Consider the following 27944-nt stretch of genomic DNA (forward strand, 5'->3'; position numbering starts at 1 on the left):
TTTATTTTTTGTGGGGCTATTACAAATGGAGTTGCTTTCCTAATTTCAGCCACACTTTTCTCATTATTGGCATATAGAAAAGCCATTGACTTTTGGGGGTTAATTTTATGACCTGCTACTTTACTAAAGTTTTGAATCAGCTTGAGTAATTTGGGAGTGGAGTCTATGGGATTCTTTAAATACAAGATCATGTCATCTGCAAAGAGGGAGAGTTTTATTTCTTCTTTCCCTATTTGGATCCCTTTTATGTCTGCATCTTGTCTTATTGCTGTAGCTAGGCATTCTAATACTAGATTGAAGAGAAGTGGAGAGAGTGGGCATCCTTGTCTTGTTCCTGAGTTAAGAGGAACTGGCTTTAGTTTTTCAACATTGAGTATAATGCTGGCTGTAGGTTTGTCATATACAGCCTTTATTGTATTGAGGAATGATCCATGGATTCCTAATTTTTCCAGAACCTTCATCATAAAGGGGTGTTGGATCTTGTCAAATGCTTTTTCTGCATCTATTGAGATAAGCATGTGGTTCTTATTCTTGCTCCTGTTGATGTGATGAATAATATTAATTGATTTGCGTATATTGAACCAGCTTTGCATCCCTGAAATGAATCCTGTTTGATCATGGTGTACGATTTTTTGGATGAATTTTTGAAGTCGTTTGGCCAAAATTTTGTTGAGAATTTTTCATCAATGTTCATCAAAGAAATGGGTCTATAGTTCTCTTTCTTTGATGAGTCCCTGCCTGGTTTGGGGATGAGGGTTATGATGGCTTCATAGAATGTGTTCGGTAGTGAGCTTTCTCTTTCAATTTCATTGAAGAGTTGGAGGAGTACTGGTGTGAGCTCTGCTTTGAAGGCCTTGTAAAATTCCACTGTAAAACCATCTGGTCCTGGACTTTTCTTAGCTGGGAGGTCTCTTATTGCTGTTTCTATTTCAATGCTTGATATGGACCTGTTAAGCTGGTTTAACTCATCTTGGTTTAGTTTTGGCATGTCAATATTTGCTAGGAAAAGGTCCATTTCTGTCAAGTTCTCAAACTTATTAGCATAAAGTTTTGAGAAGTATTCCCTTATAATGTTCTGAATCTTGGTTGTTTCCGTGGTGATGTTTCCATTCTCATCTCTGAGTTTATTAATTTAGGGGTGTTCTCTCCTTTTTCTGATAAGGTTTGCTAAGGGTCTTTCAATTTTGTTAAGTTTTTCGAAGACCCAACTCTTTGTTTTGTTGATTCTTTCTATAGTTTTTTTGGATTCTAATTCATTTAATTCTGATTTAATTTTGATTATTTCTTTCCGTCTACTGGATTGGGGTTTATCTTGCTGCTCTTTTTCAAGGAGGTTTAGATGTGTCATTAAATTGTTAGTTTCCGATCTCTCCAATTTGTTGATGTAGGAGCTCAGAGCTATAAACTTGCCTCTGAGTACTGCCTTTGCTGTGTCCCAGAGGAGCTGGTAATTTGTGTGTTCATTTTTGTTGAATAGCATGAACATTTGAATTTCCATTCTAATCTCTTCCATGACCCACTCATGATTCAGCAGTGTGTTGTTCAGCCTCCATGTGATACCGGACTTTCTTTGGTGGCTTTTGGTGTTGAGTTCTAATTTTATTCCCTTGTGGTCAGAGAGAATGCAAGGTATAGCTTCCATGTTTCTGAATTTAGACAAGTTTGCTTTGTGGCCTAAAATGTGGTCTATTTTAGAAAACGTTCCATGTGCTGCTGAGAAGAACGTGTATTCTGATGCTGCTGGGTGAAATGTTCGGTAAATGTCTGTTAAGTCTAGTTGATCTATGCAGCTGTTTAGATCTGCGGTTTCTCTGTTGAGTTTTTGCCGAGTTGATCTATCTAGTGGGGAGAGTGGTGTGTTCAAATCCCCAACAATTAGTGTCTGCAGAGCATCTGCAGGGCAAATGACATAGCTAGCAAGATCAATAGAAAGCCCACCGATTGGGAGAAGATCTTTACTAGCCATACAACGGACAAGGGTCTCATATCTAAAATATACTTGGAACTCAAAAAATTAAACCACCCAACAACAAATCCTCAAAGAAACAACTGCCCAATAAATAAGTGGGCGAAAGACTTAAAGAGAAGCTTCTCTGAAGAAGAAAGAAGGATGGCCAATAGACACATGAAGAAATGTTCAACATCCCTAGCCATAAAAGAAATGCAAATCAAAACAACATTGAGATATCACCTCACTCCAGTTAGAACAGCAAAAATCAAGAACTCTAACAACAACAGATGCTGGAGGGGATGTGGACAGAAAGGAACCTTACTTCATTGTTGGTGGGAATGTAAACTTGTTCAACCACTTTGGAAAGCAGTATGGAGATTCCTCAAAAGACTTCACATAGATCTCCCCTATGATCCAGCAATCCCACTTTTGGGCATTTACCCAAATGTTTACAAACAAGACCACACTAAAGCTACCAGCACAACTATGTTTATTGCAGCATTATTTACCATAGCTAAGATATGGAACCAACCCAGATGCCCCTCAGTAGATGAATGGATCAAGAAAATGTGGTATATATACACAATGGAATTCTATGCCTCCATCAGAAAAAATGACATTTCCCCATTTGTTAGGAAATGGAAAGGCTTGGAAAAAATTATATTAAGTGTAGTAAGCCAGGCCCAAAGAAGCATAGGTCCCATGGTTTCCCTTATTTGCAATATCTAGTATACGTATGAGTCAAGCAGAAAAGGTCAGATAATGTGATGTTAGGAAAACGAACCCTTAAATATGTATTTTAATGTTTTCGTTTCTTTCATGCATGTGTTTCTAACGCATTTATAAGATTATTTCTTTGTTGCTTTGTATGTCCCTCCCCCACAGTGTAACCCCCGCTTTCGCTATATTTGATGTCAGTATAACATGTGGAGGAGATGGGGACAAACAAGTCGTTTAAGGATTCAGGTGGACCTGTTGCAACAATGAGAAGTACAAAATGTCATGTCAAAACCAACTTTACAATGTCGGTGTGGGGGGGAGGGGGGTATAATTGGGTGGGGGGAGGGGGGAGGCTGGGAAGGGAGGTGAAGGGTAAACAAAGGAGGAGGCTGCAATGCTTGGTAAAAATGTATGCATTATCCTGCCCATGTAATTGTAGCCCCTCTGTACAGTATGTTCTCAAATAAAATAAAATACAATTAAAAAAAAAATTTCAAAGCCTGTCAGCTCACCAATGCCCCCAATCAACCGGTTCCAAAAGAGCTTGCCTCGGTGGAGATAGGCCAGGTGTGTAGTGCGAAGTAGACTTCACAGAAATTAAAACTGGAAAATTTGGATATAAATATTTGCTAGTTTTTGTAGACACCTTTTCAGTATGGGTTGAAGCTTACCCAACAAAGCATGAGACCACGAACATCATGGCTAAGAAGATCCTGGAAAAAATCCTACCCAGGTATGGCTTCCCATCCACCATCGGGTCAGACAATGTACTGGCTCAAAAGTAAGTCAGGGAATAGCCGCAGCACTGGGGATGGATTTGAAATTGCTCTGTGCTTATAGACCCCAGAGTTCAGGGCAGGTATGAATGGGATTCTAAAAGAGACCTTAACTAAATTGGCCTTAGAGACTGGCGCAGACTGGGTATCACTCCTTCCTTTCACCTTGTTTAGAATAAGAAATTCACCCTATCGGCTTGGCTTTACTCCTTTTGAAATAATGTATGGACAGCCTCCACCCATTATCCCTAGCCTTCAGACTGAATTGCTTGCTGATTTGGATGATACTGAATTTCTGTGTAAGCTTGACTATTTACAGCTGGGGCATATGTGGCCCCAGCTTAGAGCATTATAAGGTTCTGCTTCTATTCCTACCCCCCCCATTTGTTTAAACCAGGGGACTGGGTGTTCGAAGGCACAACTTGAGATCTCTGGAACCATGGTGGAAGGGACCTTACATGGTGCTACTGGCTACACCCACTGCTCTTAAGGTGGATGGCATTGCTGCTTGGATCCACTGCTCCCACGCCAGACCGGCTGACCCCTTTGCCCTGGACGACCATGGAGAAACATGGGAAGTCTCCAAGCATCCTACCCAACCACTCCGCATACGCCTCAAGAAAAGAAAAATGGACTGATTGTTATTGGTATACTCATTCAAGATCAAGAGCTGTTGGAGTTTAGTTTCGGGCCAGAGCTACAAGATTGTGGCTCAGGACCATAAGTCAAGGAGGGGAATGAAAGGTTAAAGTTTGAGGCAGTGACCACTTGTTGCTTGTTTCTATCTAGCAAAGCAACATATGGTGGTAATCAAAATGCCTCGTTGATTGTGTGCCTTTATAAGACCTGCAAATCCTTAGCTCGGGGCTCTCCTCCTAGGCTCCGCTGTGTCGGAGTGTAGGAAGAGGCCTGAGCTGCAGCCCATTTAGATAAAACAGCTATAGAGTCTGACTCTTGGTGGTCTTCTTGGAGGGGGGCCTGTGACCTTAGCATAACACCTTCAGAAGACATGAAGTCAGAGACAAGGTCTTCAAAGGCGGCAGGCTCCTGATGATGGTGGGTATATTTGCATTAAGCAAGACAATGTGATGCACATGAAGCTCCTGGAGATGCTGCAGCTGTCCTAGATGCTCCCTGATCATCCAGGGATACTGGAACTCCTTGTGAGGGTGAGGGTCCAAGTCGCCACCCGTATTGGGACAGTTGAGGATGTGAAAGTTCTTCATTCCACCCAAGTTAGGAGCAAGTTCTTTCCTAATTCCTGGATGCCAAAATTCACTCCCCACCAGTTCCTGGATGGAGTCCAGCTTCACCACAAGCAGAGCCTTCTGGATTTCAGAGATGGAGTCAAACCAAATCTGCAGCTTCCTGGAGCACAGCTGGACTCATTCTCTCCTCTCCCTGGCCCAGTGTAGCAGGTGGGTTTGGAGGGCATCCTGGGCGCCATCTTCGATGAGCAGATGCATAATTTTCACCAAGGGTTTCTCTGCAGTCTTTGCTGAGCAGTGATTTACAGCTCGCCTGTCAGTCAGAACATCTGGAGGAGCGATGCGGGCATGGAGACATACCCCCATGTCCATATCTCCACAGATTGATAACTTGTAGTTTACATTGCCTGGGAGCTCCTTCTTGGCAAGTAGCAGATCCAGCCCATCCAGGACAGCCTTGAAGGTCTCCAGGTCGGGAGACTCTGCCAGATCCCTCAGGGGGAGGCAGGAAGGGCCAGGCCTGCCCCAGGTCCTTCAGCACCTCTGTGTGGCCCTGGGCATAGATCTCTATGAACAGTAAAGGGAACAGCAGCAGAGGAAGATCGTCCACAGCAAAGATGGCCAGGGCCTGGTTGCTCAGCAGACTCTGCATGGCTAGATGCTGGAGCGAGGGTGGGGCTCCAATGCTCATCTTGATGGACCAGATGTGGGCCAGGTGTGCAGGGCTCTCTGAATCCCAACAGGGCCAGGCACTCACTGTGCAATCCAGAATTCTTCTGTTCTCTGATCCCTAGATATCCTTCACGCCCAACCCCAGCCTCACCATTGCATACCTGCCAATGAGAGAGCAGCTTCTGATGGAATTTTTGAGACACACCGTGCACACCTTGGTTGGCTTTTGCACTTGAGATTAATTCAAATATTGATTTTAACCAAAAAGGGATAGGTTTAAAGGCCTGTCCCACACAGCCCAGCTTCTCTCTGTATTGTAAATCACACTTTATCAAAATGACCTCCACTTTTATTCCTTAATCCCTCCAGACATTCTCACAGATGTTCCACTGCAAAGCCTGCAAGGAGAGAAGTCATCCGAATTGATAACATCCACAAAGCCTGCAGGAAATCTTTTCTCTGGAGTTCTTTCCCTCTCTGAATCCCTTCCTATTCTTCTTCATCCTTCCTTCCTTCCCTCCCTCCCTCCCTCTCTTCGTATATCCTTCCCTCCCTTCCTTTCTTGCAAGTTTCTTTTTAATCCCCATTCTAGACCTTGGGTAAGGGTTTATTTGTTTGTGTATTTGTGCCAGTTCTTGCATCTAGGTGCTATCTCTGAGCTTTGGTTCACAATGCCAGAACTCTACTACTTGAGCCACAGCTCCACTTCTTGCCACTTTTGGAGGTTCACTAGAGATAAGAGTCTCAAAGATGTCTGTGCCCAGGCTGCCTATGTATGGAAACGCTCAGATCTCCGACTTGCAGAGTTAAGGTTCTAGGTATGCACACTCCTCATTCTTTGGTGCTGAAAAATGATATCTTTCTACTCATGCTTTTTCATTTTTTTATTTTTGATCGATACAGAAAATTATAGATGGTAAGGGATTATTCTACAACTTAGGGGTTTTCTTACAACCATTCAGAAAAACAAAATCATGATCCAGTTCTTTCCAGGCAGAATTGACTCCAGATTCCTGCTGCTGTGTGCACAGAACACATGGAACCCCAAAGCACTCACAAACTCCTGGGGTTCCAGAGTTACAATTGAACTGACAAACTCAGGACCAGATGCCCTGTCTCTTCCATCTACACTGAACACGGGGGTCTGTGCCCCCAGGAGAATGCTCTTCCTGGCTTTCATTTCTGCTGCTAGGAAGCAATTCTAGAAGAGAGGTGCACAACTACAAAGACAGAGTAGAAAGGCCAGAAAGATGCTCTTCTGTGAGCAGCCAGGAGCCATTTGACTCCAGGGTACAGAATCGGTATTTGTTCAGGTAATGACTGAATTTGGTACAGATCTGGACTTTATGGCTTGGTCCCATGTCCCTCAAAGTCTGTGCCAAGACAGCAAGAACCTGGGCAAATCTCTCCGGGTGGATGTCCCATGGCCACTGATTTTGAGGGTAGTAGCTCTCCAGAGGGGCAGGATAGAGCCCTCGTTTCAAATGGACCATCTGGGCCGTGTGGCACAGGAGGATCTTCAGGGCGGCCATGGAGATGTGGTTTCCATAGAAGCTGAAGAACCTGAGTTGGGAACACTGACTCAGGGCGGGCAGGATGGCCGAGAGCTGGACATCCGTGAAGGCTAAGTCCTCCAGGGCCAGGGTCTCCAGGGTGCCGGCCACTCCATGCAGCAGGTCTAGCAGGGTCTCAAGACTGAAGCAGACCGTGGACAGGCTCCTCAGACGCAGGTGCTTGAGCTGTTTGGTGCAGGGACACTGGAACAGGAACCTCAGGTGAGCTTCGCTCAGCAGACATGAACTCAGAGACAAGGTCTTTAAGGACGTCAGCATCCTGAGGATGGAGGGCGGCTGTTCGTAGTGGAAGCAGACATCGTGTACATAAAGCTCCTGCAGATGCTGCAGCTGCCCCAGCTGTGCCCCAAATTTGCAGGAACACCAGCCATTCCTGGAGCTGGAAGTGAAGAAGCTGCCACACATCTTGGAGAAGTTGAGGATGTGAAGGTTCTTCATGTGGCCCAGGTAAGGGGCAAATGTTTTCAGAAGTTCTTGACATGGGAAATTACTCACCACCAGCTCCTGGATGGAGTCCAGTCTCACCACATGCAGAGCCTTCTGGATTTTATAGATGGAGCCAGACAGAATCCGCAGCTTCCTGGAGCACAGCTGGACTCGTTCTTTCCTCTTCCTGGCCCACTGGAGCAGGTGGGCTTGGAGAGCTTTCTGGGAGCCATCTTTGATGGTGAGATCCCTGATGACCATCAAGGGCTGCTCTTCAGTCATCATTGAACCACAGCTCTCTGTTGGTTTGTCAGTCAGGACATCTGGATAAGAGATTTGGGCCATTGAAGGTAGCCCTGTATCCAGATGTTGGGGTGCTCATTCCGCAGGTCGAGGACTTGCAGTTTCCACCGACTGGGGCGCTCCTTCTTGGCCAGTAGCAGATCGAGCCCATCCAGGACAGCCTTGAAGGTTTCCAGGTCTGGAGACTCTGCCAGGTCCCCCAGGGGGAGGCAGGGAAAGGGCCAGGCCTGCACCAGGGCCTTCAGCATCTCTGTGTGGGCCCTGGCATAGACCTCCACGAACAGCAAAGGGAACAGCAACACCGGTAGATCCTCCAGGGCAGAGATGGCCAGAGCCTGGTTGCTCAGCAGACTCTGCATGGCCAGATACTGGAGCGAGGGTAGGGTTCTGCGGCTCATCTTCACGGGCCAGAAGTGGAGTAGATATGGACCAGGTGTGCAGGACACTCTGAATCTCAGTAGGGCCAGGCAATCACAGCAGACTCCAGGCTTCTGCTCTTTTCTGGCTGTTTGGTATCTTTATATCCTAGCCCCACCCTCCCCTCTGTGTATCTACCAATGGGAGAGCAGATCCTGATGGGATTTCTGAGTAACACCCACCACACCCTGTCTGGGTCTAACCATCTAGATGAATTTAAACAGAGATTCTACCCAGACTGATAGGATTAAAGGCAGGACCCACTGAACCCAGCTTCCATTTCAAATGTGTAACACACACACACACACACACACACACACACACACACACACACAAACACACACACACATCCGGCATTTATTTGTTAACCCTTTGAGAAAGTTCCACAGATATTTCACTGCCTTGAGCCTGCAAATGTTCCAAGAACATCAGCCAGCCCAATCTGATAGCATCCACAAACACTTTTCTAGAAAATTCTTTCACTTCCTTCCTTCCTGTCCTCCTTTGCTTACGTTGCCCCTCCCTCTTTCCCTTTCTCTCTTTTCTCTCTTTCTCTCCCTCTTTCTTGCTCTTGCTTTTTCTCTCACCCTCTCTCTCTGTCCCTTTTTTCTTTTTCTATCCCTTTTTCTGCTCTCTCTCACCTTCTCTCTCACCATCCCTCCCTCCCTCTTGCCCCCTCTCTTTGTATGCAAGTACTCAGGGCCTCTTGTTTTGATTTGGCTTTTTCCCTCAAGGCTGATGGCCGAGCACTCAAGCCACAGCTCTACTTCTGTTTTTTTGTGGGTTTACTGGAGACAAGAATCCCTTGAACTCATCTGCCTCACTGGCTTTGAACCATGAAACTCAGAGCTCAGCCTCCTCTTTGCCTGGGATTACAAGAGTGATACACTAGGTGCCAGCAGCTAGTTTCTTTTGTAGGACAGGACAGAGGCCCTCTCTCTTTCTAAGGTCTCAACCTGTTGTGTTCAGTACATGCTGGGCCCAGCTGATATCACCAACCCTGCGGTTCAGCATCAGATTTGGAAGATCAGAAAGGGCATTTGACTGCTCTTTGTAAGTATCATCCACATAGCAGGACACACATATTCATTAATTCAGTTATTTTATTGATTCATTCAAAAAATGCTTTCAGTCTCTAAGAAGGCAAGATTATTTCTTCTTTTCATGCTTTCTGGTTTTCTCTTCTTTGTTCTTTCAGTGTGTGTGTGTGTGTGTGTGTGTGTGTGTGTGTGTGTGTGTGTGTGTATGTGCGTGTGTGTGTGTCTGTGTGTGTGTCTGTGTGTGTGTGTGTGTGTGTGTGTGTGTGTGTGTGTGTGTGTGTGTGTGTGCTTCTAGTGGGATTTGAACTCATGGTCTGGCACTGTCTGTCCCCCAGCTCTTTCCATTCAAAGCTGGCAATCTACCACATGACCCACAGATTCCACTTCCAGCTTTTGGTGGCTAATTGGAGATAAGAGTCTAAGAGGCTCTTGCCCAGATTGAAGGTGAAATGTGATCCTCAGATTGTGATCCCCAGACTAGTTATAATTACAGGTGTGAGCCACCAGCCTGAGCCTGAGGGGTGACTTATTCTCTTTGGGTTGTTGTTACTGATCTTGACTTTGAATGCAGAGCTCTTTTGCTCAAGGCCAGTCCTCTACCACATTGACCCACAGCTCCACTTCTGGTTTTCTGGTGGTTCACTAGAGATGAGAGTCTCGTGGACTTTCCTGACCAGCTGTCTTTGAACTGTGATTCTCAGATTTCTAAGTGGTTTAGGGGCTAGAATTCTGGGCAGAAGCAGTACTCTGATTTTTGGATTCTGAGAAATGACATCCTTCTGCTTACTGTTCTTTTTTCTTTGGAAATGAATTAATTGATGTGTAGACATAGAAAACTGTACACAGTCAGAAGTTTGCTTACAACAATTTAGAAAGACAAGATCGTATTTGAGTTCTTTCTAGGCAGAATTCATTTGAGATTTCTGATGGTGGGTGCACAGGACACATGTACCCCGAAAGTACCCAAAAACACCTGGGGCTCCAGAGCTACAATTGACCTGAAAATCTCAGGATCATAAGGTAAAGCTGGATTCGGAAATCCTTACCCAAAAGACCACCAGAGACTGTCACCAATGTAAAAGCAAAGGAGTCTTTATTTCAAACTGAAGCTTGGTCTCCCTATTGCCCTCCCCCTCTCAACCCCTCTCCCCCCTCCCGCTGTGTACAAGTCAGCAGCCTACAATGCTGAGAGGCGGCCCCAAGCCCAGGGTTACAGCACCTGTTGTACACTTTTTAGTTACACAAGTCTACATTCCCCACCAACATTTGTAGTATTGTTCCCTCTTGGCTATATCCTCAACATCATCTGTTATTGTTAGGGATTTTTGGATGATTTTTTTGTTTGTTTGTTTTTTGATAGTAGCCATTCTAATTGGGATGAGGTAGAATCTCAATGTTGATTTGATTTGTATTTCTTTTATGGCTAGGGATGTGGAACAACTCCTCATGTGTTTATGGGCCATTCATGTTTCTTTTTCATAGAAATCACTCTTTAAATCTCTAGCTGGCTAGTCATTACTTTGAGATTTTGTTTTTGGTAGGTTTAATTTGTTTAGCTGTACTTATATTTTAGATAGGAGGCACTAGTCAGATGAAATGCAAGTAAAGATTTTATCCCATTCTGTGGGCTATTTGTCTTGCTACTGTGTCCTTTGCTGTGCAGAAGCTCTTCAGTTTTTTCAGTTCCATTCATCTAGTTATTATTTAACTTGTGGTGATTCTGGATCTTTATTTAGGAAGTTTTGGCCTATGCCAAGGAGCCTTCCTGCTTCTCCTATCCCTTCCAGTAATATTTCCAGGGGGTCTGGTGTTCCATTGACTTCCCAGCCCATGATGACTGTTTATATTGAACTATAATAATACAGCATGTGGTCTGACAGAATGCTGGGAATAATTTTAGTATTTCAGAACTTGTGCAGACTTTCTGCACAGACTTACATATTATTTGTTTTGGAAAATATTCCATGTGCTTCTCAGAAAAATATGTATTCTGATGATGCCTGGTCAAATATTCTGTAGATGTCTGTGAAGTCTAGTCAGTCAATGCAGATATTTAGGGGATTTAGTTCTGAGGTTTTTCTGTTACACTTTATGGGTTCATTTATCCAGTGCAACAGTGGTGTGTTAAAATCACCAACAATTACTATTTTTGATTCTATGGGGTTTTTTTAGGTCCTGTAGTTTTAGTTTGATGAAGTTGGGTGCTCTGATATTGGTGAATAGATATTTAGAATTGTTAGAAACTTCTAGAAGAGATCCCTTTATTGGTTTGTAATGCCCTTTGTCTCTTCTAATTTTAAATTGAAATCTATTTTTCTGATATTATTATTGCTACTCCAACCTGTTTATGGGAGCAATTTTCTTGAAAAGTTTTATTCCAGTCTTTCACATTCAAAATGTTTGTTTTTCTTGGCAAGATGTGTCTTGCACATGGATAGATCTTGCTCTTTTATCCTACTAGTGAATCTATGTCATTGAATTAAAGAGTTAAGTCTATTAACATTGAGAGTGAGGACTAGGAAGTGTTTGGTAATCCTGCCATGTTATCCACCTTTTTAGGGACTCTGCCTTGACATATCTCACTGTATTTCTCTGCTTTTCTGATAAACAGCCATATCTCTGCCATGACTTATATTCCTATCTTCAATGAACTCCACAGAAAAAAGATGAAAGTACTGTTTTGGTTCAAATGTTGGAGCAAAAGCATTGAGGAAAAGAAGCTCAAGGACACTGGCCATGCCCTCAATTCAAGTTGTGAGATGAACAATAAAAAAAACACAGGAAGGAAGGAAGGAAGGAAGGAAGGAAGGAAGGAAGGAAGGAAGGAAGGAAGGAAGGAAGGAAGGGAGGGAGGAAGGGATGGAGGGAGGGAAGGAGGGAGGAAGGGAGGGAAGTAGGAAGGGAGGGACGGACGGAGGGAGGGAGGGAGGGAGGGAAATAATTTTCTAGAGAAGTGTTTGTGGATGCTATCAGATTGGGCTGGCTGATGTTCTTGGAACGTTTGCAGGCTCAAGGTAGTGAAATATCAGTGGAAATTTCTCAAAGGGTTAACAAATAAGGGCCAAAGTGTGTGAGTGTGTAAGTGTGTGAGTGTGTGTGTGTGTGTGTGTGTGTGTGTGTGTTACACATTTGAAATGGAAGCTGGGCCCAGTGGGTCCTGCCTATAATCTTATCACTCTGAGTAGAATCTCTCTTTCAAGTAATCTAGATTGTTAGACCCAGCCAGGGTGTGGTGGGTGTTACTCAGAAATCCCATCAGAATCTGCTCTCCCATTGCTAGATACACAGAGGGGAGGGTGGGACTGGGGTATAAAGATGCCAAAGGGCCAGAGAAGAGCAGAGGCCTTGAGTCTGCCTTGAGTGCTTAGCCCTGCTGGGATTCAGAGAGTCCTGCACACCTGGTCCACATCTGCTCCACTTCTGGCCTTGAAGATGAGCGACAGGACCCCACCCTCGCTCCAGTATCTGGCCATGCAGAGCCTGCTGAGCAACCAGGCCCTGGCCATCTCTGCCCTGGACGATCTACCGGTGTTGCTGTTCCCTTCGCTGTTCGTGGAGGTCTATGCCAGGGCCCACACAGAGATGCTGAAGGCCCTGGTCCAGGCCTGGCCCTTCTCCTGCCTCCCCCTGGGGGACCTGGCAGAGTCTCCAGACCTGGAAACCTTCAGCACTGTCCTGGATGGGCTCCATCTGCTACTGGCCAAGAAAGAGCGCCCCAGTCAGTGGAAACTGCAAGTTCTCGACCTGCGGAATGAGCACCCCAACATCTGGATAGAGGGCTACCCTTCAATGGCCCGAGTCGCTTATCCAGATGTCCTGACTGACAAGCCAGCAGAGAGCTGTCGTTTAATGATGACTGAAGAGCAGCCCTTGATTTTACTCATGGACCTGACCATCAAAGATGGCGCCCAGGATGTTCTCCAAGCCCGCCTGCTCCAGTGGGCCAGGGAGAGGGGAGAACGAGTCCAGCTGTGCTCCAGGAAGCTGCTGATTCTGTCTGACTCCATCTCTGAAATCCAGAAGGCTCTGCGTGTGGTGAGGCTGGACTCCATCCAGGAGCTAAAGGTGAATAAATTCTGGCATCGAGAAACCATGAAAAAAGTTGTCCCTTACCTAAGTCAGATGAAGGACCTTCGCATCCTCCAATTCTCCAGGATGAGAGTCAACGTCACTTGCAGATACAAGAATTTCTCATATTCCTGCAAATACGCTGAACATCTGGGACAGCTGCAGCATCTGCAGGAGCTGTATGTGCACAAAGTCTTCTTCCTTTATGGACAGCTGCCCACCATCCTCAGGAACCTCACCCTTTTGAAGACCTTGTCTCTGAGTTCGTGTCCACTGAACGAGGCTGACTTGTGGTTCCTGTCCCAGTGTCCCTGCTCCAGGCAGCTCAAGCACCTGCGTCTGAGGAGTTTGCCCCTGGACAACTTCAGTCCTGAGCCCCTGAGAGCCCTACTGGAGCACGGGGCCGGCACCCTGGAAACCCTGGCCCTGGAGGACTGTGCCATCACGGATCCCCAGCTCTTGTGCATGCTGCCCGCCCTGAGCCAGTGCTCCCACCTCAGCTTCTTCAGTTTCTATGGAAACCACATCTCCATTTCTGTCCTGCAGAGCCTCCTGAGCCACACAGCCAGACTGAGCTGTTTGAGACAAGGGATCTATCCTGCCCCTCTGGAGTGCTACTCCCATCATGAACGGTGGGTAGGGGACTTCGAACCTGAGAGATTTGCCCAGGTTCAGGCTCAGTTGGAGCAGTCATTGAGAGACATGGGGACTACTCAGAAGGTCCAGATCTGTATCGGTTTCTGTCATCATTACAAATACTGGACCTTTTACACCCTGGGGCCTGATGGCTACTGGGTCATCTCTATCGAGAATCTTCCTCGCCTTTCTGCTCTGCCTCTGTAGTCAGGAGCCTCTCCTGGGCTCTCATCTGAACACTCCAAAATGAAAGTTGGGGTTGGGATTGTGGCTCAGTGGTAGAGCACTTACCTGGCTTACACGAAGCCCTTGTTTGTTTCATCAGTACCACATACACAGAAAAAGTTGGAAGTGGAACTGTTTTTCATGTGGCAGAGTATTAACCTTAAGCAAAAGAAGCTCAGAGACAGTGTCTAGGTCCTTATTTAAAGTCATTGGGCTGGAAAAAATTAAGAAAGAAAAAGACAAAATGAAAGATGTGACATATGAGCATTCTCCAGGAGCACTGTCCCCAACATTCTAAATGGGTGAAAGAGAGAGAACCTCTGTTTCTGGACTTTTCATTTCAATCATAACTATGTTGGGCTACATGGGCACACATTATCAGGAATCTGTAGTGGATTCAGCCTGGAAAGAACTGGACCATTACCTTGTTTTTCTAAATGATTGTTAGCAACTGGATCATGTTCTAGGGCAGTCCTTGACTGTTCACAATTTACTGTATTAATGAATCAATAAAGTCATTTCCAAAAAAGTACGCAGAAGGTTATGATTTCTCAGCACCCAAGTGTACAGTTTTCTGAGAGGAGACTGCCACGTGGTTCAGGAAGAAGGGAGTTCATTGGGGAGAGCCCATCTTGTACCCTTCATGATCTGTTGGTGTGCAGAGAGCCAACTTAGGGCAGGCACGAGGGGGTATGGCTACCAATGTAGAAGTGACCCATTAGCATGGGGTACTCCCAGGTACACCAGTTATCTGGGTATATGGTGCTGGGCAGAGACTTCTAGGTTGTTCTGCCTGCTGTCCCTTGGGGATACCAAAGGGTTGTGCATCCACATATGCTTTCCCCTGGAGAAGAGAGAAGAGAAGCGTCCATTGTTCCCTGAGCATGCTTAACATTCCCAACTTTTGATAGTTAAAAAGGAGCACCAAATCTCTATAGCTACTTCCTACTAGCAGGTGGAGTTAAGCTTGGGGATAAGAAGGCAGAGGTGTCATGTGGTCCAGGAGGAGGCAGCAGTAACCCTTCCTGGGTGGTGAACACATGTAAGCATCCTTGGCTGAAATCTGAAAGAAGTCTTATGAGGCAGAGACTGAACAGTAAGTCAAAACATTACTAGAGGGCACACAAACACAGAGGGACCGGCAGCCATCCAGTCACAGTGGAAAGGGCAAACGGTGGATGATCTGGCAAGTCCCTCTCTCTTGCAATCCAGGTGGCCCTGTGACTGGTGGATCAGGTCCCTGACTACTTCTGACTGATTAATATCCAGCAACTGCATAGGGGAGAGCAAAATGGACTGGTTAAGAATTACCACTCTGAAGCTATGGCTGGATTGCAGTGGTTAAGATCCCAGTGGGAGGCCTTGATCTTACGGTATCTGGACTATAGATACCTGGATTACAGATGTTTGCACTACAGAGTATGTATGGGAGACCCGGTATAAGTAGACGTAGTAGGTATCAAGGTCAAGAGTGTAAGTTCCTGTCCACTTACAAGAAAGACGGGTATGGGCATTAAATAGGCATACTTATAAATATTTTCTTTTGACCTTCTCGCTCTGGTGAGTTTTGAAGGGCAAGCACCGAGTGACTCCATTTAGGATCTCGCACCATCCACCCTCATTTATGCAGTTTTTTCCAAGTGCCTCAGGGTAGACTTTATCACCAGGACTAGCTCTGTCCCGGGGGTCTAGGAGGTCTCTTCTTACTAGGTGCTGAGATGGCATGTCCCATGGTGGATAGGGAGTGACTGGCAGATCAAGAGAGCGTCGATGCCAAGAGGCCCTTTTCATTTCCAATTGAAGCAACGAGGAGAACTTCATAAATCATTTTTTAAGCAAGGCTTACCTGGAACTTATTAACAATAAAAGTTAAGTTTGACCAAAAAATATTGGTAAGAGTTGTTTATCTTTCTGTGTGTCTGACTGTAAATGTTGCAGAGGATCAAATCTGTGACAACAAATCTCAATCGTGGTCATGATGAGAGTTTAGAAACCACAACTTATGGAACTGATTAAATTTAGCTGAATATAGCCCTGTAGGTTACTAATGAAGATTGAAACCATTGTTGGCACTGTATCCACTGTACCTTACATACTCGGGGAAACAGACCTTAAACAATGGAAAATAACATTTGAGTTATAGGTGTTTATTTGGAGGACCCCAAGACTCACCCTAAGTCTCTCCAACCAAAAAGAGAGAAAGGAGAATCCACACCCCCTAAACCCTCCAAGAGACCTCCAACAGCAAAACAACTGAGTAAGAGAGAATCACAGGAACAGACAGAGAAAAGAAGGGTGGGGAAGCAAGTCAACTGTGCACACAAAGAGGGACCTCCCTGTGTACACAGGGCGGGAACATGTTTCAGCACCCCAGGCCTGGACAGCGCCCTGCAGCTGCTCAGCATCTCAGCACCATCAGGGATCTGTGGGAACCCTGATGTAGAAGAGTCCCACCTGGATAGAGCAGACAGGCTGAGACCAGGAGTGCAGCACCTCCCACAGCACACTGGTCAATCCACAACCGGTCCCAGGACCCTGCGTATCCTGCCAGGGGGGGGGGCCTCCTCCATAGAGGCCAACACTGGCGGTGACCAGCAGGGCTTACTGGACCCCCACTGCCCTGCCCAGGAAGGACTGCGGCACTGTAAGGGGGCAGAGAGGACAGAAGCCTCCTCCACCACTACCCCCACCCAAACCTGCCAAGCTGGGGAGCTAAGCTGCACTCACACCTGGCAAAGCTCAGAGGCAAGTGTCCACCCCTCCCCTGCTAGCTGGGATGCCCAGCAGCAGAGGACGTCCACTCCCTACCCCCCCCAGCACCCAGGGCACCGATGTGTGTGCCACAACCCTGTGGCTGGAGGCCTGGGCCTCTCTCCTCACAGGATCTGCCCACCCGGGGCACCTGAATTCCAGCTCCTGCAGGGAAAGAGCATACCTGACCCCGCGGCCAGCACACTCCCACGGGTGTTGTGTGTGCTGAAATCCCTGTCCAGTCTGAGGTGCCATAAGTGTGCGTGCTGACCGTGGGCGGAGCACGCCCGTATGCATAAGAAGCAAGGGATCAAGCACCCCTGGAGAGGAGAGAAACCACCCAGGGCCAAGGCACACACAACCAAAAACACACCCAGTGCACCCATCACAAGCCCAACCCTTCTGAAAGTAATTACTACCCTGGAAAACCCATCAACCCGCTCATTCTTGGCTGCAGACTGGGCAGAATTCCTTTCAGCCAGCCTGTGACTGGAGATCACCACTGACAACCAACCAGGAACAAACCCAGAACCAAGCAAAGGCTGCCACCTATTGACCAAAATCAGTCAGAGTTTGGGCTTTGACTCTGCTAATCCCCAGATCCTCTGGTGAACATCGCAGCAAAAAAATTATAAAACGCATGAATCGTCAAGACAGAAAAACAACTCCATAGCCAGCAGCAACTCAGGAAAGAACTCTAGTGAGAGTAAAGAAGAAATGGAGGACAAATGATCAATGAAAGAGATGATGAAGGAATTGGCCAAAGAAATAGGGTGATGAATAGATCCACGATTCAAATACAAAGAAGAGATAGCCAAAGAATTTCAAGAGATACAGTCAAGAATAGACATGGTACATAGCTGTTAAAAATGAAATTAACACTTTGTGAACCGATATAGATATCATAAATGGTTCCATTTCCACCATGCAAAACACAATGGAAGCCATAGTTGACAGAATGAATGAGATGGAAAATAGAATATCAGGAGCCAAAGACAAAATGCAGCAGCTGGAGAAAAAGTCATAGATTTGGAGAAAATACTCAGAACTTACCAAAGAGAAGTCCAAGAACGGGCAGACAATGCCCAGAAATTCAAACTTTGTATAACTGGAATTGATGGAGGAGAGGGATACAGAATAGGGGGATGCAATACTTATTCAACAAGATTATTACCTAAAATTTCCCTAATCTTAAAAGATAAAATCTCACCTACATATCAGAAGTATACAGAACACCTAGCAAACAGGATCCAGGAGGAGCACTTCTAGACACATCATAGTAAAAAAAAGAAGAGAGGAGACCCAAATCCATAAGATCAGGGATGCCAGAGCAAAAATTACAACAAACATCCAAGACATCAAAATGATCATAAAGAACTATTTCCAGAATCTTTATTCACTAAACAAGGAAAACCTAGCAGAAATGGAACACTACTGCACTGATGGTGGGAATGTACACTAATATAACCACTCTGGAAAGCAGTCTGGAGGGTCCTCAGAAAGCTAAGTTTAGACCTCCCCTATGACCCAGCCATACCACTCCTAGGCATCTATCCTGAGCAACAGGAACCAGGATACAAGGAAACATGTACCTCCATGTTCACTGCAGCACTGTTTACACTAGCCAGGATATGGAAACAACGCAGATGCCCCACTACAGATGAATGGATCCAAACACTGTGGTACCTATATACAATGGAATATTATGCAGCCATTAGAAAAAACAAAACAATAGCATTTGCAGGGAAATGGATGGAACCAGAAGAAATCATGTTGAGTGAAATAAGTCAAGATCAGAGAGACAAACGGCACATGGTCTCCCTGATATGCAGATGTTAAATTCAAACTGCAACAAGATAGGACAACGTAAACAGGACTCAAGAAGCAAAGGACCTCTTCTTAATTTGTTGCATCATTGTTAGATGACTCCATGTTCCTGACCTCATGGTATATATACCTGCACACCTGAGGGAAGTCAGGAGGAGGGCAAAGCACCAGAGGGCAATGGATGAAAAAATACACCACAGGAGTCCATCGGCTGCACCGGACCTTGATGAACGTGAACTAAGCAACTCGAGGGCAGCGATGGGAGGGAGGGGACGAGCAAGAACGAGGGAATGGCTGACACTGAGCAGAAGGAAAGAAATGTATGTATTACCCGACTTGGAAAAGATAGGTGTAGTGTCAAAGTTTGTAGCGTTCCTAAGCTTTGTAGACCGTGACAATGGTTAAAATGTGTCTGTGACTTTAGGTAAGACCAACCCCCCCCCACAATACTGTGAAATTTACTTCTCACTTAATCTCAGTAAAGAAATAAAAGGTTCTTATTTGAAGGACCTTGACGTAAACAAACAGAATAACCTTTGATGTAGTCCTGCAACACTTTACACACTTGCCATTACATGAGCACTCACGTAAGGGGAAAGCTCTGGCACATTTGTAAGGTGCCCAATCTTCTGAGCTTCTTCGCGGTTTGAGTTTTAAAGCTCACGTTTTTTCTGTTGGCCTGCATAGCCAGTTAAGCAAAGATATGACAGAAGCACTCTAGTTTGGTAGAAAAGACTTCTTCTCACACCATGATGAGTTTTTATGCATTAAAATGAGGTTGTTTTCAGCAAGTTCATGACACACAAACACACCCACACACACACACACACACACACTTACTTACTTGAGCACAAATGTTTTGAGTCACGCTTAGAGTTGTTTTGGGGTGTTTTTTTTTATAAGGATACTTGTTGGCTCAATTAGATTAGTCAGACTTTGCCAGGGAACCACACAGACATTCAGGTACAAAGAACAATGAACAGGTTTATTGCTAGGAAAGGGGGACCAGCAAGACCCCTTCTCACAAGGGAGAAGTGAGAAGCAGCGCCGGCTATTGTCTGGGGTGACCTATGTAACCTAGGGGGTTAGGAGGGGCTGGGAGGGGCCAGGAGGCGGAGACCCTGGTGTGGACATGCGGGCCAGGGGCTTCATCGTGGTGGACTAGGATGTATAGTAGACAAGGGTCCTGCAGCTGCCCAGACCTGAAGTCACTCTAAGGGGCTCTGGCGGCCTTCTAGGGTGGTAGCTGCCCCAGAGGAGTGCCATCCCAAGGTACAGAGGGCTGGAGGCTGATGATTTACTGACTTTACTACATGGGTCTGGTATTGCCTAGGAAGGGAGCATGCTGAGCAGTGGAGAGGGGAAGGAATGGACTAAGCTATGGGAAAGGACTCATTTTGCTAATTCTGTACAGAGGGGTTACAGTTATGTCAGCAAGGTAATGAGTCCATTTCCTACACTTGGGTTTTAAAAACAAAAGTTGGCTGTAATGTTCTGGAATTTCAGTGGCAAAGCATTTTTCCCCAATGTGTGATAGAACCACATGGTCAATGCCACAACAACAAAAGCTTAAAAACAAATACTTTTGCCAACAAAATATTTAATAGAATTTAATAGAATCTCCAGGCTTAAACATGGGCTGCCTGAGCTGGCTTGGAACTGTGGTCCCCCAATCTTAGTCTCCTGAGAAGCTGAGATTACAGATGTGAGCCACAGTCACAGAGTGCAGAGCCAAGTCCTCTCTACCTTTCATCCTTAAATACATTCCTGGAGGTGCTGACGATGGAGTTCGCCAACCTAGCAATCCAGAGGGGAAAATGCTAAGGAGACACAGCTGTTTAATGGCAGCAATGAAACTCTGGCAGGTGTCTTAACTTTCATCTGTGATGTGTGAACCGCCCTTTACTGAGTCACCTTCAAACTAGAATTAACCACAAAGGTCCAGCCATCCATAGACAGGGCCTAAGGACCTAATCTTAGCACAAGGCCTTCTTCTGCTCCTATACATACCACCAGGGACACGGAGATGACTGGTGAAGCCAATGGGCAGAAAGGAGGAGACAGACCACAGAGCCACACGTGATGCGAAGACTTCACCTCCAGCCATGTGCTCACTTGCTGTTATCAATTCATAATTCACCTGTTGCACTCTCAACTTTAACCACCAGTAATGGGGCAGATCCATGTTGTCCTCAGTGGTGACGGTTTTATTTAACTTGAAGAGCTTTCCAAAGGTGGGAAATGTAAGGTAAGAAATGGATGTGTATAATACTCTTAGAGAAAAACCCTCTGTGCCTCTGATCAGACAGAATAATATTTATCAAAATGAACTCCAGGAAATGGAAACAAGAGGTTTCTGTAGCTCTTGTTGTTTTGTCTTGTATGGTCATTTATCTGTCTTCGGGAGGGTAGACGATGACACAGAAATGAAGTACAAAGGGTGCTCACTGCACATGATAAGGGAAGTGAACTCTGCAGCTGGTGGGTGGGGGCTGGAGGGAACAACTGGGAGAGAGCACGGGAAGGGGGGACATTGTCCAAGAAGAAATGTACTTATGATCTGACTTACAGCACTGTCGTCTCTCTGTCCATCACCTTTATAGTAACAAAAAAAAAAAAAAAAGAAAAGAAATGGATGCCTATACTTGTAGCTACTCGAGGCTGAGAGCTGAGGATCACAGGTCGAAGCCAGCCTGGGCTGGAAAGTCTGTGAGACTCATCTTTAAGGAACCAACAATATTCCAGAAGGGGAGCGGTGCTAAATTAGCAGAATGCTAAGCTTGAGTAGAAAAGCTCGGGGCCAGTGCTTAGGCCCTGAGTTCAAGTCCTAGGACTAGTACATGCACATGTGTGAATACACACACATACACAGTTTGCTTAGAAAAACAGAAGTGGTATAAGCAGTGGTTGTGTGGACAAGTCATTGCTTCTGCGGGAAGCAGAGAGGGCACCCCGAGGCCGGCCATCTCCTCTTCCCTGGGTACAAAGGGAGCCACAAGCTGCGGAGCACCTATGGAGGAAGTTGGGGAGCAGCCTGTGTTGGTGGGGGTGGAAACCTTTCTTGACCACCCTCCTATTCTAGAAGCCCTTTCTCTCATGCCAGGGGAACAAAGAGGCCGTGCATACCTCTGCTGTACCCCCAGATACTTGGATCTACTTTCTTTGGGCCCTCAGGTTCTACCTCATGCTTCAGCCCCATTCTCTGTCGTAGATGTTTCCTCTGGGACCATGCTGGAAGTCCCACTGCACACCTGTGTGAAAGTCTGAGGTCTCTTCCCCAGCCCCTGGACACCAGGGTCAAACCCCATTTGATCCCCACACCCTGGATCTACCCCGCATCTAGAGAGAGCCACCCGAGGGCATGGCTTACACACTGTACCAATGACACACAAGGATCACGCCTATAATCCTGGCTCCCGAGGTAGCTGAGAGATGAGGATCCCAGAGGCTTTTAGTTCCAATGAACCAGAAAAAAAGGCAGAAGTGTAGGTGTGACTCAAGTGGTAGAGCACCTGCCTTGAGCACAAAAGATGAGCAAGAGTGTGAGGCCCTGAGTTCATATCCCACTACTGTCATGATCAGTATGTAGCTAGGAGAGAGAGACAGAGACAGAGAGACAGAGACACAGACAGAGAGACAGAGAGACAGAGAGACAGAGACAGAGACACAGACAGAGAGACAGAGAGACAGAGACAGAGAGACAGACACATAGACAGAGAGACAGAGAGAGACAGAGAGACAGAGACATAGACAGAGACAGAGAGACAGAGACATAGACAGAGAGACAGAGAAACAGAGACAGAGAGACAGAGACAGAGACACAGAGACAGAGAGACAGAGACAGAGAGACAGAGAGACAGAGGCTGAGACAGAGACAGAGAGACAGAGACAGACAGAGAGACAGACACAGAGAGACAGAGAGACAGAGACAGAGAGACAGAGGCAGAGACAGACAGAGACAGAGAGAGACAGAGGCAGAGATAGAGAGAGAGACAGAGAGACAGACAGAGTGACAGAGAGACAGAGGCTGAGACAGAGAGACAGACAGAGACAGAGACAGAGAGACAGAGACAGAGACAGAGAGGCATTAATGTAAGTCTGTATTTTCAGGTTTCTTCCTTCCATGGCTCCTTTCTCTTTCCCATGTTTCTGAAGCAGTCTTACATTGGTTTCAATGACTTTCCCCCATAGGCCAAAGAGAGAGAGCTGGTGAAGGACAGAGAAAGGAGGTGGATTCAGGGCAGCTGGGGGCTGACAGCACCTGAGGACGTCTTCGGCGTCTTCAGGGTGCAGACACGGGCTTCAGGTTCAACAGGGAGAATTGTGGTTGGGGTGGGGGGACTGGGTGGGAAAGATCTGCAGAGTGACCATTGCAGTCTTTGATGCAGCCTTTGTCCTTGGAGGAGATCAATGGGATCGCTGTCCTTGATTCCCAGGATGGAGCAGGAGCGAGGTGAGCTCCTGAGTTTGAGTGTTCGCCTTGAGATGCTCAGAAGGAGGCATGGCTTGTAAGAGGAAGTTTGCCTGCCACAGGAGCTGCTGCTCCCAGAATTTTGTGTAGCTTGTGGAATAGCAAAGGGGCTGCAGCAGAGACCATCTCAGATCGCAGGGGGCAGGTATGAAGTCGGGGGCCGTTTAGTTAGCTCAGGCCCCAGCAAGAGCATCTCTTAGGTTTGCCTCTGACATTTCTGCATGTTTCTTTGCTTTTTTTGGGGGGGGGAGAGGAAGAATGTATACTGGTTTCTTCCGATGTGAGCCATGTCTCTTGTCAGCAGCAAAGGCGAGAGTGAGCGCAATGAAAGTCAGAACCTGCAGAGGAGCCACAGGCCATCATGAGCCCGGTGAAGCAGCTGTAAAGCCAGCTGGCCGAGCTCAAGGAGCAGGAGTAGAGGGAGTGAGGGTCTTGGGCACCAGGGGCCGAGCCTCCGGTGGGGGCCTGGCCTCCGGTGGGACCTGGGCCTCCTGTGGGGGCCGGGCCTCCGGTGGGGAGCCAGGGAGAGGAGGCTGTGGAGCGGGCAGGGTCTCCCCCACCTTGCACCAGGGGCCCGGGAGGTCCAGGGAGGCTTGATGGCATCTCTGAGGATTCTAAGTTCCACCAAAGAAACCACCGGTGGCTCACCCTGAAATACAGATTACTCAGGAGGCTGAGATGGGAGGATGGAGGTTCTAACCCTGCCTGTGCAGGAAAGTCTGTGAGACTCTTATCTCCAATTAATCTCACAAAAAAAGCCAGACGTGGAGCTGTGGCTCGGGTGGTAGAGCGCTAGTCTTCAGCACAAAAGCTCAGTGGCGGTGCCCAGGCCCTGAATGCCCTGTGTCTTTTCCTCCCCAGATGACAGAACAAAGGGAGAACAAGCAGAGGCTTCCTGGGCTGCCACATCCCCACGTGAGCCGTCCCTTGTCCCCACGCTGAACGCAGGGGGACAGCGTGACTGGCCTCTCCCATTGGGGTCCTTTCTCCTCTCTGAAAAGAAGACTTGAAAGGAGGAGCAGAATGGTGCCTATTGTTTACAAAGTGGCTGAGCTCCAAGAACGACTGGTAACTGGCTTTTCATGGTGGAGAAGCAGCAGCCAAAAAGACAAGCAGCTTGAACACAGCTCACGCGCTCAGTGCAAGTGGGGGCCGCCTGCTCCCAGGGCCGTGGAGGGTGGAGGAGCCAAGCGGCCGGAGGCTCGGGGATGGCAGGAACACTGTCTGCTGGATCCATGGGCGACGTCTAGACTGAAATACAGACAGCTCTGCGTGGCTGGAATTTCTTTCTTTTCATCGTGGTCTGGGGAAGAAACTTTGGTGGCCACGTTTTGCTAAGGCAAATCACTGGATGGCTTCAAAAGCAGACTCTCGGAGAAAGGGTTCAGCTGGCCATGTCCTGGTGGCTCATGCCTGAATCTCAGCTGGAATATGACGGCTTTTGTCCGAATACCAATGAATTGTTAGAGCACAGCACAAAAGGGGATCTTCATGTAACTTGTTAAGAATGGGTTTTAAGGCAGGTTCAGGTGAAGACTGCAAAAGACTTGCAGGAAAGAGGCTACTAATAATTCCCGGGCAAGAATTCTAGAAGAGTGTGTATCTATTAAAATATACTGAAGCTGGACCTTGTGGCCCATCCCAGAATTCCTAATTTCACAGTGGACTGAGATCTAACTATCACAGTTTGAAGACAGCACAAGCAAGAAAGTGCATGAGATTCTCATCTTCAGGGAACTGGCAAAATGTTAGGAGTCAGGCTGTGGCTTAATTGATAGATAGAGGGCCAATCTTGAGGGAAAATGCTCAGCAACAGTGCCCAAGCTTTGAGTTCGGTCCCTAATACTGACACACAAAAATGTATATATAATATTAATATTAATATTAATATTAAGATTGGGAATGTTTCAAGATGACCTGGAATATTGAAAAGTTAGGATGGTGGACTTCCTTGTCTGTTTTGTTTTGTTTTTGGTTCAGTCCTGAGCCTTGAACTCTGGGCCTGGGAGCTGTCCCTCAGCTGTTCAGCTCCAGGCAAGTGCTCTACCACTTGAGCTACAGTGCCACGTCTGATTTTCTGGTGGTTAATTGAAGATAATTGTCTCACAGACTTTCCTGCCCAAGCTGGCTTTGAACTGTGTGATCCTCAGGTCTCAGCCTCCTGAGTAGCTAGGATGACAGGCATGAGCCACCAGCATCCGGCTTTTCCTTGCCTTTTATAAACATGGAATAAATACAATTTGACTCATGATCATTGTGCTTAAGTAACTGTTTTTATTTATCTTCCTGTGGTTCAGGGCAAAGGAACGCAAGAAATTCATTAACTTCACAAGAAAAAGAAGCATTGCATTGAATATCTAAAAATATTCAAAATGGCCACTGATGGCACACACCCATAACCCGAGCTACTCAGAAGGCTGAGATCTGAGGATTGAGGTTCAAAGCCAGCCTTAGCAGAAAAGTCCATGGGACTCTCATCTCCAAAGAACCAGCAAGAGCCACGAGTAGAGCTATGGCTCCAGTGATAGAACATTGGCCTTTAGTAATAAAAAGCTAAGGGCAGCACCTAAATGCTGTTCATGTCCAGTACACATGTGATGTGTGCACATGTGTGCTCTCTCTCTCTCATACATACACAATATATATATATATATATATGTATATATATATATACATATATATATTCAGAAAGATCCTAGTCTTGTCCTCAAATTGTCTTTAGTTGATTCAGGCAATGAGAGCTTGGTAAGGGAGAAATACCCTGGCACAGTGGGATTATTTGGAAAGATGAGCATATTATTATAATGCGAGAATATTAAAGAAAGGTTTTGTGGGCAGAGACCATGGATATGGACACTCAGAGCGGCTGTACACACTGACCCTGCAGCCTGGGTCTCCATACTACCCGTTACTGCCCCCAGAGTGCTGGGCGGATTTTGCTGTGAAAACCTTCAAGCTTTTGAGTTGTGTGGCTGTTGTTTTGGCAGCTCAGGAGAGAGGTGCCCAACGACACAGACAGAGCAGAAAGGCCAGGGAGACCTTCCTATGTGAGCATCCAGTTGCCATCCAGCCTCAGGTTATAGAATTGACACTTGTTCTGAGGCTGCAGAAATGAGTACAGATCTGGACCTTCTGGGTTGTCCTTTTGCCTTCCAAACATGTGCCAACCCAGCCCAAACTTAGGCAAATCCCTCAGTGTAGATGGTCCCAGGGCACTGGCACTGGCACTGTCCCCAGAAGGACAGGATAGAGTCCTCATCTCAAATGGCCCAGCCTGGCTGTGTGGCTCAGGAGGTCCAGCCCTTGTGATCCTCTCCTAAGAATATCCTCCTTTGTTCTCACTGGATGGATATTTGCAGTGCTGTTTAATTAATCTTGTCTTTTACTGTCCATTGGGTTCACTCGTAGATTTACAAACATATTCTAATGATTACAAATGAGGGACACCATGCAGCCTATGTTTCACTTAGTGTAATTTTATCCAAGTCTTTCCATTTCTGCATGAATGGTGAAATGTCGTTCTTTCTGGAGGAATCATATAATTCCATTGAGGGCTTCTGGATTGATTCCCTGTCTTATCTGGGCAAACCATGCTGCAGTGAACATGCTTGTGCTGGTGGCTTCCGTGTGTTCTGGTTTGTGGTCCTTTGCATAAATACCCAGGACTGAGGTGCTGGGTCAGAGGGAAGTTTTATGTTTAGTTGTGTGTGGAACCTCCATACTACTTTCCTGAGTAGCTGAACAAGTTTACATTCCCACCAATATTTGTAGAACTGTTCCCTTTTGGTGACATTCCCTCTGTCATGTGTTATTTTTAGCTTATTTTTTTTATCATGGCCATTCTAACTGGGATGAGGTAGAATCTCAAAATTGTTTTGATTTGCAATTCTTTTATGACCAGGGACATGGAACATCTCTTCGTGTGTCTACTGGCCATTCTTATTTCTTCTTCAGGGAAGTCTATAAGTCTCTAGCCCACATACTAATTGGGTTGTCATTTATTTGAGGTTTTGTTTTGGTGGGTTTAATTTCTGAGCTCTAATTATGTTTTAGATATAAGGTCCTTGTCTGATGCATAGCTAGTAAAGATCTTATTCCATTCTGTGGGATATTTGTCTTGCTAGCTGTGTCCTTTGCCATGAAGAAACTCTTCAATTTATACAATTCCATTTATCTAGTTTTTCTTTTATTTTTTAGGATTTGGGATCTTTACTCTGGAAGTTTCTACAATGTCAAGGAGCCCTAATGTTTCCCATATACCTTCCTGTTGTATTTTCAGGGTATCTGCTCTTCCACTGATTTTTTTATCCAGTTGGAATTGATTCTGGTGCAGGATGATATAGAATGAAATCACTTCAGTTTTCTCTATGTGCATGGCCAATTTTGCCAGTACCCTTTCATTCCTCTGTTTTTGGCTCCCTTATCATATGTAAGGTGGTTATAGGTCTGAGGTCCATTTATGGGTCATGTCTTCCTTTGGTCCTAAGGCCTATTCTGGTGCCAGTATCACACTGTTTTATTGCTATGGATTTATAATAGAGTTAGAAGCTTGGTTTTGATATTCCACCAGCACTGTTCTTCCTGCTGAGGATTGTTTTTGGTATCCAATATCTTCTATTATTCCACATGAATTTTTTGGATTGCATCTTCCATATCATGAAAGAAGGTCATAGGGATTTTGATGGGTATTGCATTGAATTTGTAGATCTTTTTGCAGTGTTGCCATTTTCCCAATGTTAATCCCCCAATCCAGGAACATAGGAAGTTTTTCCAGTTCCTTCAATCTGCTTTAAATTTTAAATTTCATCATAGAGGTTCTTTGTATCTTTAAGTCAATTGTTCTGTTGCGTTTTTTATGTTATTGCAAATGGAATTGCTT

General features: G+C 46.0%; 2 protein-coding genes across 2 annotated transcripts; one reads left to right on the forward strand and one right to left on the reverse strand.

The window, feature by feature from the left end:
• Window positions 1–6547: 6547 nt before the first annotated feature.
• LOC138820025 (PRAME family member 12-like) lies at window positions 6548–8028 on the reverse strand. The gene is made up of 2 exons (XM_070011665.1): window positions 7670–8028; window positions 6548–7577 (listed from the first exon to the last, which is right to left on the reverse strand). The coding sequence occupies exons 1-2, from the start codon at window positions 8026–8028 to the stop codon at window positions 6548–6550; spliced, it is 1389 nt and encodes a 462-aa protein (XP_069867766.1).
• Window positions 8029–12519: 4491 nt separating this feature from the next.
• On the forward strand, window positions 12520–13998 carry LOC138820026 (PRAME family member 12-like). Its single transcript, XM_070011666.1, has one exon. It carries the CDS (start codon window positions 12520–12522, stop codon window positions 13996–13998), a length of 1479 nt encoding a protein of 492 aa, XP_069867767.1.
• Window positions 13999–27944: the final 13946 nt, after the last annotated feature.

This window comes from Dipodomys merriami, unplaced genomic scaffold (assembly GCF_024711535.1).
Source record: "Dipodomys merriami isolate MVZ:Mamm:240054 unplaced genomic scaffold, mDipMer1.0.p SCAF_84, whole genome shotgun sequence".
NCBI lineage: Eukaryota > Metazoa > Chordata > Mammalia > Rodentia > Heteromyidae > Dipodomys > Dipodomys merriami.